General features: G+C 46.2%; 1 protein-coding gene across 8 annotated transcripts in view; it reads left to right on the forward strand.

The window, feature by feature from the left end:
• Ubr4 (ubiquitin protein ligase E3 component n-recognin 4) overlaps window positions 1-13,274 on the forward strand; it is a 128,393-nt gene that overhangs the window by 100,934 nt on the left and 14,185 nt on the right. For all 8 annotated transcript variants that reach the window (XM_013507391.1, XM_005409791.2, XM_005409792.2 and 5 more), the window contains 12 exons: window positions 191-272; window positions 611-784; window positions 2,772-2,893; window positions 3,775-3,972; window positions 4,623-4,703; window positions 6,501-6,588; window positions 7,203-7,330; window positions 8,161-8,268; window positions 8,731-8,850; window positions 9,576-9,766; window positions 10,225-10,398; window positions 10,791-10,890. In XM_013507391.1, coding sequence (XP_013362845.1) covers window positions 191-272; window positions 611-784; window positions 2,772-2,893; window positions 3,775-3,972; window positions 4,623-4,703; window positions 6,501-6,588; window positions 7,203-7,330; window positions 8,161-8,268; window positions 8,731-8,850; window positions 9,576-9,766; window positions 10,225-10,398; window positions 10,791-10,890 — 1,566 coding nt within the window. The remainder of the gene's footprint in view (window positions 1-190; window positions 273-610; window positions 785-2,771; window positions 2,894-3,774; window positions 3,973-4,622; window positions 4,704-6,500; window positions 6,589-7,202; window positions 7,331-8,160; window positions 8,269-8,730; window positions 8,851-9,575; window positions 9,767-10,224; window positions 10,399-10,790; window positions 10,891-13,274) is intronic.

Consider the following 13,274-nt stretch of genomic DNA (forward strand, 5'->3'; position numbering starts at 1 on the left):
GCTATAACAATCTGTTGGAGGCATTTAGGCAGTGCAGCTGTCATTGGCTTCTTGGAAAGACGTTCCATGGGATTAGAATAAATAGATGTGACTGAATGCCTTTTGTTGGTGCTAAAAGCTCGTAGGATGGCAGTGGAGGTGGCTGGGACTGTTGGCAATGCCATCACACTGTGCTTGTTATCCTGTTTAGGAAATAGCCCGTTTGCTGGCCCTGGAGGAGGCCACCCTGAGCACAGATCTACAGCAGGGCTATGCCCTCAAGAGTCTCACAGGTAGAGAAAGCCACCAGCCCTTCTGTTAGAACATTGTGGGTAAATTTTAAGGAATGACTCACAGTTTCTGGGTGCTGGGTTGACTCTTCCTTTGTGTACTGACCATAGTGCAGACTTAAGCTCTGGGTTTTTCTCCTTGTTGATGGGTTTGCACATTAGAGTGCCTATTCACTGCGGACCAGCTTGATTCATTGAGTAACAGCCCTGTGCCATGTTCCATATACTGTGCAAAGGTCCTTGTTTTAGAGTTGTTCATAATCTTTTGATGACACAGACCTTCCCTGCTTCTCTATTCGCATCCACAATGCTTGTAGTAGCTTTTTGTCTTATCCCCACAGGCCTTCTCTCCTCCTTTGTGGAGGTGGAATCCATCAAAAGACACTTTAAAAGTCGCTTGGTAGGTACTGTGCTGAACGGATACCTGTGTTTGCGGAAGTTGGTGGTGCAGAGGACCAAGCTGATTGATGAGACACAGGACATGCTGCTGGAGATGCTGGAGGACATGACCACAGGTAGCCTGGAGCCCGTGCTTAAATACCCGTTCCAGGAGCCCGAGGAGGGGTAATGAACAGCCCCACGTATTCAGGGAAAGAAACCCACCTCTCAAGAGCACTGCATCTTAAAGTTAAAAATCCTTGAGCTGGGCTCAGTTTGGACTTGTTACGTTGAACTCATAGCGCAGTGAGGAGTCAGAGGTTCTCAGAGTGATGTCTTTCTTTAATCAGTCTGGAGAATTCTCACCCATTGACCCTTTAATTGCCTCTTTTCCACTGTTTTCCTCTTTCCTTTATGGAACTCCATTCCTACTCTCACCCATATCTCTTTACTTCTCTTTCGTAGTGTTTATCTTATGGTTTTACTTATGCTGCAGTTTGGATCATTTATTCACTTTATTCTTGTTTTCTTCACTGTGTGTAAACTAATCTATCATTGAGTTCTTGTAGTTGTAGATTTTATAATCTCTTTTTTTATTTGTATTTCCCACTCCTGTTATAGTCTTTAAGCATATTAAGTATGCTTATACTTATGTTTGATAATTCTAAAATTTGGGGAAAAAAAGTTCAATATCAGGACCTTCGAACTAGACTACATTCCCAGCCCTTTTTATTCATTTATTTATTTGTTCATATTTAAATTTTTGAGACAGGATCTTGCAAAGTCACCAACTTACTGAGGCTGGACTCGAATTTGCAATTCTCTTGCCTCAGCCTGCCAGAGTGCTGGGATTGTAGGTCTGTGCACCACACTTGGCTAATTTATGGATCTGATTCTGCTGTTTGTTATATAGGCTCTTGTATAGTACCTTAAGTCATGTTGTATTTTAGTTTTTCAGTGTTGTTCTCATTTCTGAGATTTATTGTGGCTGTTCTTTAGAAACTGGTTAAAGATGGGTTTCTCCAGAGACGATCCCAGGGCGTTGCCATCTCAGAGCTGCCTTCAGTGAAGTTCTGAGTGTCAGGTTTTTCAGACTTCCTAAGCAGTGTGAGGTCTGAGCCATAAACCCCTGTAAGGAGTTAGCTTGTAAGTTCCAGAGGTTGGCCCCTACTCAAGGTCGTATTTTAAGCAAAGACAATTTGCTCTCAGTTATTTGGACGGGCATAAGGGAATGTTATTTTTGGTGACCCGTACACCAAGAGTGTAGCTGTTTTTGGATGACAGGAGGGAGAGAGGAGCGAGAAGAGAGAGTGTGTGCACACGCATATGTGTGCCACACATGGGTGGATGGCTTCTGCTAAACTCTCTACCTTGGCAGATTCAGGGCTTTGTATCCAGCTCTCGTATCTTGGTAGGTCATGAAAACCCAAGCTCAAAGCCAAAACTACTTGAGTATTTCATTTATCTCCATAAGATTTTGGTTTTTAATTCTTCACTAAGCAGTTTGCTATTTTTATTCAGCACTTTAAATTGTTAAGTGGTGGAAGTGGGGAGGTGGTCAGAGAACATTATTTGCTGTGTGGCCTAAGTGGAAGTCCTGGTGCCATTTTCATCCCGCTGTACCACCTGGTTAGTGACCTTACCAGTGCCACCCTAGAAGACCCAGATTCACACTTACCATGTGACTTGGAGTTTTCTCTTAGATCATAAAGGGCGGTCTGCATAATCATTTAGAAAGGAGCTCAAAACTATAACTTCTCTTTGCCCCATCTGGACTATACTTAGGGTTATTGGGCATTTTTTTTTTGAGAGCCTATTTGGCAAGTTGATGCTCAGTTGAGTAAGGCATAGTCCCTTTCCTTCAGGAGCTTGTGTCTTCATAGAGAGCCGGATACATACACAGCTAATCATGGTGCTGTGTGCTGGTGTGGGCATGGAGAATCTCTGATAGAATGTGGTCAGAGTGGAAAGTCAAGCAGCATCCAGTTTCCAGGTGAACTATTGATACTGCCGTGAAGAACAGTTTTTAGACACACAGAGAATCTGTCAGTGATTGAACTTCACTGAAAGTTTATGGGAGTGGAGTTCTGCCCTAGGTAACTTGACCCCTTTGATTTCCGGCAGGTACAGAGTCAGAAACCAAGGCCTTCATGGCTGTGTGCATTGAAACAGCCAAGCGCTACAATCTGGATGACTATCGGACTCCTGTCTTCATCTTTGAAAGGCTCTGCAGCATCATTTATCCCGTAAGCAGTGAGGTCTCCTGTGGATTTGCCAGGAGCCCTCTTGAGGATTGATTCCTTATAGTCATCAGTAAGGAGTCTTACTGACGGGGAAGCTCACCAGCTACAGGTCTTTCCATCAACACTTTAGGAAGGCCCACCGCTATGAAACAGAAGCAGCCTTGTAATTTTCTTGTTCCTAATGCTGGGGAACCCAGTGATCTTCCTGGCTCTTATTTCCTAGATTCAAGGTCAAGATTAATGTTTTGCTTTAAAATAAAACTAGATCTAACTTTGCATTGCCAAATTCTCTGATTGCTCATCAGCCCAGCACGTTACAGAAGAAGCAGTTTTGAGCCAGAGTGGAAGGACATACTCATGTCTCTCACTGCCCCTGCTCCCCATTATGTGCGTACATGCAGGGTGTATGTCTTTTCTCATCTCACCTGAGCTATGTGGAAGCATAGTGTGATCCAAGGAATCTCTTCTTGCTGCTGAGGAAGAATGGAAAACACCCATATCTTCAGTTACTGATGAGAGGTCATTGGATCAGGCTTCCTCCGTGTTATATCATAGAAAGAAGCCCTCCTCTCAACTTAGGTCATTAGTGACAGTTGTCTGGTCACAGATTAGTTCCCATTGCACAAGACAAGCGTATGTCACTTTTCCTCAGCTCATTTGTTAGGATTTCTGTCATAGTTCCTCCAGGAGATGCTTGACAGCTAAGCCTGCTAAGATTGTTTGGCTATTTCAAAGGATCTCAGACCTTCCTGTCCTTTATATCTTTAATGTGTGAGGGCTTGGTGCCTTCGGCATGTTGACCTCAGAGTATCCATGGAACAAGGTAGCATGATGTCAGTCTCTGCCTGCTGGCTTTTTGATACATCCTTCTCTCTGTCCTTTAGGAGGAGAATGAAGTCACTGAGTTCTTTGTGACCCTGGAGAAGGATCCCCAACAAGAAGACTTCTTACAGGGCAGGATGCCTGGGAACCCATACAGCAGCAATGAGCCAGGCATCGGGCCACTTATGAGGGATATAAAGAACAAGATTTGTCAGGACTGTGACTTGGTGGCTCTTCTAGAGGATGACAGTGGGATGGAGGTAATGAACATAGAACTGTATGCTGGGGAACATGGGCTGGGATCAAATCCAGAGGCTTCTCCTCCTTAGCCAATTAACCCTGGGTAGGTATCTAGCTTCAGCCTCCCTATCTATAAATTAGGGTTAATGATTCCTGCCTTCTTGCCTTACCTGGACTCTGCCCACTGCCTGGCTTGGATTAAACAATTGGCTAATGGCTGCTTGTAGTGATAACAGGTTTTTATTATTGTTGCTTCTGGCAGCGATTCTCAGGTTCATAGAGCTCCCAGAATCTTGGAATTTTAGCTCCTGTGCAGATTTATGGCCCGTGTTTGATACCTTCTGGCAGACAGCCTGTGAAGTCTAACATTACTGTGCACATTGTAAAAATCACTTTGAGTGAATAAGAAAAACTGATTTTTCTAATGCTGAGTCTGAAATGGGCTCAAGGTATGAGGTCCTCAGCAGAGATTTCTAAACTGGAGTTCCTGGTTTGATTAAGGGCATTTGTCCCTGAAAATGCACAAAATGCTGTATTGTGCACATGTGTGCATATTTTAAATGAGAGAGAAGTCTGTGACTCACAAAAGTTATAAACCACTGCATAAAGTGTCCTTTGATCTTGCCCTACAATTTTTTGCAATAATAGCCTCATCTACTTTTCTCTTCAGCTTCTAGTGAACAATAAAATCATTAGTTTGGACCTTCCCGTGGCCGAGGTTTACAAGAAGGTCTGGTGTACCACGAATGAGGTATGGGCTTGTTTCATTGCTTGGGGGTGTGGATTTCCTTTTGTCTTACGCAGACTCACACCAGGAGGAGCCATTGTATCCCTCTTGCCCGGCTGGGTCTATGGTTATGTGGAGAACGTCAGTCATCTTGTTCACCTTTAGAGGCATCTCGTGAAGATCAAAGAGCTTCAAGAAAGCATGAGTGTTTACTGTCTGTGCACAAGCCTATACGAGTTCTCAAAGCCCAAAGATCTGAGGCCAGGGAGGTGTTTCTGAGCATGTGCTGTAACGGGAATGTTTGCTGTCTTGCACCTTTTCATAGCTTTCGCAGCTCGTGTGGGCGCACTCAGTCACCAGAAGGCTTTCCTCCTAGCGATGGCAGGAACAGCGTGCTGTCCTCCTGCTTGGGGAATGGAGACTCAAGCAGGCAGTTCAGAGAGGAGAGAAGGGTTTCTTAGTGACTTCCTGTCTTTTTGTCTCGCTTCTCCATTTTTCTCTATTCCCATTCCTTTCCTTCTCTTTTCTCCACTGGGGGTCTTTAGTAAATAAATCAAATATGTAGCTTAATTATAGCAATAGTGTGCCAGTGAAGCATGGCAAACTTTTTATACTTAGTCCCCAAATATTTCTGTGGAGTATAAGAAAATAAATCAGCAGTACACTGTTTATACATTTTGGTCTTTAATTTGTCCAATGTATTTTGCCTCTTTTCTTCCTGTTTTCCCATTGGGCAGGGAAGGCTGTTCCCTGTTAATCTATTAATAGTTAGATGGAAATAGTGCTGTTGGCAGAGGGATGTGCAGAAGACTGCCCCAGCCATTGCATCTTGCTGCTGACATGTTGACACGTTAGCTTCTAAATAGGTTATTCAGGTTTAATCCCGAATGCACAGAAAAAATTAAGACTAAGCATCTGTGGGCATCCTTGTAAATGGGGGCAGTTAACCAAAGAGTACATGTAAGCATCTCCCCTTTGATTTACAAAGCAAGATAGAAATTGAAAATCACTTGCTGAGGGATTCTGGCAAGGGCTAGAGTTCGAGGTTGTTTTTTGTTTAATTTCGATTTGGGTACTAGGGATTGAACCAAGGGCCTTCACAATGAGCTACATCCCAACCCTATTTATTTATTTAGTGATGAGCTTTCACCAGGTTGCCCAGATTTGGATAGAACTTGGGATCCTACTGCCTCAGCCTCCAAGAGTGCTTAGATTATAAGTACCTATGGTAGCTTTTTATCTGGGCTTTGAACTCCCTGTTTCTACTTTGCCTCCCTTTTCCTTGACATACAGCCTGTCTCTTTAGCCAGTCTCTCGTGTCTGCACCTATTGTCTGTGGTTGTTCTCTGTTGGCGCCTCCCACTGGGCTGGAACTGGCGTCTCTGATCAACTTTCTTCTTCCAGACTTTCCCTGGAGTCTCTCATGGGCTTAGAGGCTGGTGACTGGCACTGGGATGGTGCCCACTCTCCACTTAATTCCCAGAACGTGATCTTCAGCTTCTGCTTCTCATCTCTGAACCAAGCCTGACACCGTCCTGGGGTGCCCAGTGCAGTACCTAGCACTGAGGGACCTCTCCGGGGACTTGTTTAACCATTCCCATCAGGCTGTGGGTAGCATCTGTAAGGTGTTTCATGTGATGTGCAGCCTGTAGTGGACACTGAGTACAATTAACCTCCTTTCTCCTAAAGGGATTGCAGTGCATCTGGAGTCTGGGAGATGTGGTTCCGGGCTCATGGAAAAACAGAGGCTTTTCATATTACTGAAGCTGCATTTTTTCTGAGCCTGTTCACAAGTACTTTTCTCCAACTTTCTCTGCTCAGGGAGAGCCCATGAGGATTGTTTATCGAATGCGGGGCCTGCTGGGTGATGCCACTGAGGAGTTCATCGAGTCCCTGGACTCCACCACAGGTGCCGTCCTTTCCATAGACAGCGCTGCGCGTCAGGCTGGGACCTGTGAGCAATCATGTCCTGGGATTTGAGTCTTCTCGGCACATGCTGCTGTGCTCTGTGCCAGCCTCTGAGACTGCCTCTGCAGCAGAGGGAGAATGCAGGCATCAGTGGCCCTGTGTAGCCACCCCTCAGGGTTGGAAACAAGCTTTTAGTGGAAAAGTGCAATCAGCTACAAGCTTGAGTTCAGATTTGTTTTTAGCTTAGCGTCTTCGTTTTGCATTGGTGGTAGTGGTTGCTTGTATTTTCCTGTTTGAGTAAATTGCTGCAATTGACCTAAACATTAAGAAAATCTCTTGCTGGCAATGAAATTGTGTAATTTAGTGTCCAGTGTTGACCTTTTTTATTGGCATTATTTTAAAATGTGGTACTCAGGATTGAACTCAGGGCTTCTCATATGCTAGGCACGTGCTTCTACCCCTGAGCCACCTCATCCCTTGGCTGTGTCTTTATTAGAGGCAGGGAGAAGGCCGTTGGCTCTGAGCAGATAGGGAGCTGTCTGTTGCATCCTGGGCCCTCTGTTTCATTCCCATCCTCACCTCTCCCTCTGTCCCCCTTGGCTTCCCTTCCCCCAGATGAAGAAGAAGATGAAGAAGAAGTGTATAAGATGGCTGGTGTGATGGCCCAGTGTGGTGGCCTGGAGTGCATGCTTAACAGACTGGCGGGGATCAAAGATTTCAAGCAGGGCCGTCACCTTCTAACAGTGAGTTGTGGAAGTCATGCGGGATACGGCCTCTCTACACCTGGTGAGGCTCCTCCGGCACCAAGCTGTGGCCACTGTGCCACTTAACCCTAGAGCAGCATTGTGCTGTGGACCAGGTCAAGTGGTGAAGGACCTGGCGGTTTCCTAAACCCTGGGCATCGTAGCCCCTCTCCTCCTCCCCAGCCCACTCCCCAAAAGCCAGCCTGTGGCTGCCTTCTCTAATATCTCTTTACTCATCTGTGGACCTGATATCTGATTGTCTTTCACCAAACAACTGTACTGTGTCAGTCATTATTTTTTATGCTTGCTTTTTAAATGGATTTGGTAATGTAACTCACTTCTCATAGCATAGGAATTGTTTGGGAGTTGATCCAGCTATCTCATTAGTCAGAATTTTGTGATTCCAGAGCCCCCACAAACAATACCGCAGTACTGTTGTTACTGGGACGCATGGGGATGGATGTCACTAGGTCTGGTTCTGTACTCCCCAGATCGTGGCGTTAGCTTCATTCCGTTCACCATTAGTTCAGAGCCCAAGTTACGGCGATAATTTCCCCAGGACAGTGGGCCATCACCTATCCCACGAGAAATTAGTGTCCTTGCCATAGTTTAGGGGTGAGGGAGATGTACCCAGCTCTGGGGGCGACCTCTGGAAAACAGTGTTATAAATGCCCAGCTGCTGTGAGAACCCAGCTACCTTACCAACCCCTTGAGGATCAAGTCCCGCCACCCCCTGCATTGTACTTGACCCCTCTCAGACATTGTTTTCTGCTAGTCCCACGTCTTTCACTCACAGATGGTCTCATGGGTTTTGACTGGCCTCTCGTCAGGTGCTGCTGAAATTGTTCGGTTACTGTGTGAAGGTGAAAGTCAACCGGCAGCAGCTGGTCAAGCTGGAAATGAACACTTTGAACGTCATGCTGGGGACTCTGAACTTGGTAACGACTGTGGGCTGCAGATGGTGGAGGGGGAGCCTTGGTAGTCCTGGGTAGGGCAGACATCTCAGTTCTGGACCCGAGTGAAATGGACTTAGGGCCTCTTGAAGCCCTCCATCGGCCGGCTGACTGACAGACAGGCCTGTGTCCTTCAGCTGGCCCTCTCCTGCTGCCATGCACCCTAGCGTGGTTGTCCCTTTCCTGGTTCGGATCAGAGATGAGAGGAAGGTGGTCCCTAAAACAGAAAATAGTGCCTCTCTCTTTGCATTTGGCAGCCGAAGGAGAGACCTGTAATCTCATGTTTTCACTGTCTTCACAAAGTCCATCTTCTTGTCTCCCTCTCAGAACATACATACAGATGCCCACACACATTGGGTGGGGATTGAGAATGCAGGGCAGCAAAGGCCTTGGCCGTGAGTAGCTGAGGTTATATCCTCAGAGTGTCTGCGTCTTCTTGTCTTGCAGGCCCTGGTAGCTGAGCAAGAAAGCAAGGACAGTGGGGGAGCGGCTGTGGCTGAGCAGGTGCTGAGCATCATGGAGATCATTCTGGATGAGTCCAACGCTGAGCCCCTGAGTGAGGACAAGGTGAGTGGGACCCAGTTTCACCCCCCGCAGACACTGGGAGCCTGCACTGTGTCTTTGTCCCCGATAGACTTGTTGCTATCTAGATAAGCTCAACCCAAAATGACAGAATCTGCTCAAGTCTTAGCAAGGGCAACACTTAACTAATGGTGATGTCGTTGCCATGGAGCCTGAAATCTTTGGATTTGGAAAACAAAACTGCTAAAGATAGTCTTTCACTGAGAAGCTGCCCATTGACAAAATCCAGGCATATCCTGGCTGTTAGGCAGGAGCCTTCTTTCAATCCTTCATTTCACAGTTGAGGAAACTCCCAAGCACTGGGGAGAGCAGTGAGCTGTTCAATGTTGTATATAATTGGTTACTGGTGGAGTCAGGTCTAGAACCCAGGTCTCCAGCCTCCAGTTCAGTTTTTTGCTACTTTCTGTATTTGTAACTTCCTTCATTCTTACTCTGGCTGGGTATTTGGCTGGCGGTATACCCAGGTGACTGTCCACAGTCTGCATTCTCTGGGTTAAGGGGGGATTGGGTTGGTATGTTTTTGACCCCCTGAGACAATTAAGAGAGCCATCATTGAAACTTACAGACCACTTTATGAAGTGACCTGCATCCTGTTTATTATTGCCCAGGAGGTGTTGAGCACAGTTCTGTGTCTGATGGGAATGGAACCTTTGGTGGTTGGTTGGCTCTTGGTGACAGCCTCTTGACTTCCACCCTCTTCCCTGTTGCAGGGCAACCTGCTCCTCACGGGTGACAAGGATCAGCTTGTGATGCTCTTGGACCAGATCAACAGCACCTTCGTCCGCTCCAACCCCAGCGTGCTCCAGGGTCTGCTTCGCATCATCCCGTACCTCTCCTTTGGAGAGGTAGAGAAAATGCAGATCCTGGTGGAGCGGTTCAAACCATACTGCAACTTCGATAAGTATGTGTGTATGGGGGGTTCCTATCGCTAAGTGAGAGTCCCCACAGAAACCCAGAACTAAGCCTGTGAGACAATGGAAGAATCTGCCTAACTTCTGGAATTTTGTGTCCCTGTTCTGGCTTTCAGAGGGCTCCATCTAGTTGGGGAGGCAGTAATTGAAATGCACTGTGTTAAGCAGCAGCTGGCCAGGCAGGGGAGGTGAAGTTGCTGGTGGGATGGGGATAGGCATAGCAAGGTGGAGGAAGCTGCGTATCCAAAAGCCTGAAACTGCCAAAGAGCAGTGTGAGTGTAGACCTGTGGCAAAAGGGAGAGTGGCGGGAGCTACGTCACAGAGCCTTTCATGTCACGATAGAAATTTAGACTAAATCCTACAAATAACTGACAGTTGTTAATTAACAGAACATTGCAACGGGTTTCTGGCTCCACCTTTACACCTTCAGATTCTTACTCTCTCCTAGGTATGATGAAGACCACAGCGGTGATGACAAAGTCTTCCTGGACTGCTTCTGCAAAATAGCAGCTGGCATCAAGAACAACAGCAACGGGCATCAGCTGAAGGATCTGATCCTCCAGAAGGGAATCACCCAGAATGCACTCGACTACATGAAGAAGCACATCCCCACTGCCAAGAAGTGAGGAGCCCTTCCTCAGGGCTTGGTGCTGCCCTGCCCTCCCTTTGCCTGCTCCATCCTCATTTTGGTGCAGAGCTCTGTGTGTGTGTGTGTATTCTTTGCCCTCTCTGGGACCCCTCTCCTTCCGGAGCTATCAGGGTGGCGGCTTACCTACTGAAGAGTCCTTTCAGCTGTTGGGAAAAGGATGGCAGCTCGTTGGTGTCTGTTCAAAGTACTCATTGCTATCTGGCTTCTCAGCTGAGCTGGGTTGTTCTTTTTTATTCTTTATAGCACTCTTGGAGGGCCATATTGAAACAGCCATAGGCAGTTTCAGCAAGCCAGAACCACTGACTGGCTTCCAGGTCCTTTGCTTCTCTGGCCTGCTAATATGCACACCTTCCTCTGTTTTGCAGTTTGGATGCTGACATCTGGAAAAAGTTTCTGTCTCGCCCAGCCCTGCCATTTATCTTGCGGCTTCTTTGGGGTCTAGCCATCCAGCACCCAGCTACTCAGGTGAGTAGCTAGACGCATTTGGACCCTGTTTTGTAGATGGGACATGTAGTCAGAGGGAGCCGTGTATTCCTTTCTACCTACCAGGGACTGAACAGATAGGAGCACCTGATTCACCCTGAGGTGTAACTCACCCTGCTGTGTGATATATGAGTAGAAGGGACTCTCAGACTCTGAGGGGTCATCTAGTTCTCTGTGTTTGTGTTCAGAGGGGAGTAGATTACGTTCGTGATTTCATCCACTCTATCTTAAGCAGAGCTTCATTATCTCGTGGGTCTTCCATGTGGCATTTGAACTGTGAGGGTGTGGTGGAACAGACTCTAAAACAGTTCGAACTTCCGGCCAGGCTCTAGACATTTATCACACCATTGCCACTGTTTTCTCTTCTGCCTTAGATAGCTAAGGAGGGCACACCACCCCTTCCATTCTTCAGCTCAGTCCTGATCTCTCCCGGCTGGGCTCAGGCATCTACTAACTCTCACAGATCCTAACTGGCCCCAGACAGATGACTAGGGATATTACCTAATAAAGATGCTGTAAACACTCAGGTGCAGGTTTTTGAGTGAATGTAAGTTTTTACTTTCTGGGGCAAATGCCCAAGAGTGAAATTGCTCAGTTGTATAGTACTTGCATGTTTAGTTTTATAAGAAACTGCCAAATTGTTTTCTGGAGTGACTGCACTATTTTATGTTCTAACAATGTTTGAGTGACCCAGTTTATGTGCATCTTTGCCAGCATTTGGGGGCTGTTTTTAATTTTAATTTTGTCCCAGAAGATGTGCAGTGCCACCTCACTGTGTATTTAGCTTGTATTTCCCTAGTGGCTAATGATGTTGGCCACCTTGTCATGTTTTTTATCTGTGTCTCAGCTGCAGTGAAATGTCTATGTCTTTTGCCCATTTCCTAAGTGGATTGTTTGTTTTTAATGTTGAATTTTGAGTCATTAGGGTTGGATTTTTTTGTATGTAATGTTCTACATGGAATGTAGGTCTGCCTTTTTCATTTGGTAATCTGTTCTGATAACTTGCTCCAAAAATGTGGTAGTGATGATAGTAAAAATTCTCCCAGCTGGGCATGGTGGCACTTGGGAGGCCAAGGCAGGAGGCTCACTGTGAGTTCAAGGCCTCAAGGCCTCAACTACATAGTGAGACCTTGTCTGCCCACTCCAAAAAAAAATTCTTCCAGGTGCCTTACTCAAGTCTCTCTTGTTCTAAACCTCTGTTCAATTCAATAGACAGTCATAATTGGTGTATCTTAGTACAGATGATTTTTTCTAGTAAGAGTCTTTACATATATTGTTCTCCATAACCTTGTAACAGCCTTATTTTGCATAGAAATAAATCAAGGAACAGAGAAATGCTTTGATCAAAGGCAACACAGACACTTAGAACTCAAGACACCTGACTTGCAGGTTTACTCTTGGTTACAGAATGAAATCACCTTCTCTGGAATAAGGTGTTACCTATTTAAATACATGGCATTCACACTTTGGCCATTCATTTTTGTTCCAACACATTTGTGGAGCATCTTTGTGTCTGGAACTGGACTAGGCCGAGGAGATGGTGCTGATCTAGTCACAGTCTGTGTCTGCTGGGAGCTCACTCTGTATTGGAAGATGGAGCCAACACAGAGTAATGACTAAGTGGTGAGATGGATGCAGCGTGGAAAGGAACAGAAAGGATTTTATTTTATTTATTTTTTTTTTTTTTGGTACCGGGAATCGAACTCAGGACTTCATGCTTGCCAGGCAGGCAATGTGCCACTGACTTATTTCCCCAGTCCTAGGATTTGATTTCTTTTTTATTTTATTTATTTATTTTTTTAATTTTTGGGGGGTTTTTCTCTGGTACTGGGAATTGAACTCACAACCTTGCGCTTGCCAGGCAGGCGCTGTGCTGCTGAGCTAAATCCCCAGCCCCTCTAGGATTTGATTTCTAAGTGGAGAGTTTGACACCTACAAAAGCTCAGAGAAGGGAAGTTGAAGCCGTGCAAGAATTAGAAGTGGCTGTGGAAGGGAGGAAGGTGTGGCCAGGGCTTACAGAGTGTAATCCCCACGGAGAGGGGTGCGGGTTTTCTTCCACCACAGTCCCGAGGAGAGAACGGAGAGAGTTGAGACTGGAGGAGGAAGAAAAGCAGGCTTTTATCATGATCAAGGTGCATGACATGATTCTGTGAACAGAATCAACAGAGATCTGGGAGGTAAAATAAACGGGGTTTGGGGATTGCACACAAAAGCGAAGATGCTGGATGAGTCAGAAAGGCGGCTTGTCTCTGGAATGAGGGAAGTGGCAGTGCCATTGAAGAAGTGGAGGACAGGGAGGAGAGTTTGCATGTGCTGTGCATGTGTAGTCTGTGCCTAACTGCAGCGAGCTCTGCGAGGGCAGCGTC

The sequence above is a fragment of the Chinchilla lanigera genome, unplaced genomic scaffold (assembly GCF_000276665.1).
Source record: "Chinchilla lanigera isolate Chin_1 unplaced genomic scaffold, ChiLan1.0 scaffold00126, whole genome shotgun sequence".
Classification (NCBI taxonomy): Eukaryota; Metazoa; Chordata; class Mammalia; order Rodentia; family Chinchillidae; genus Chinchilla; species Chinchilla lanigera.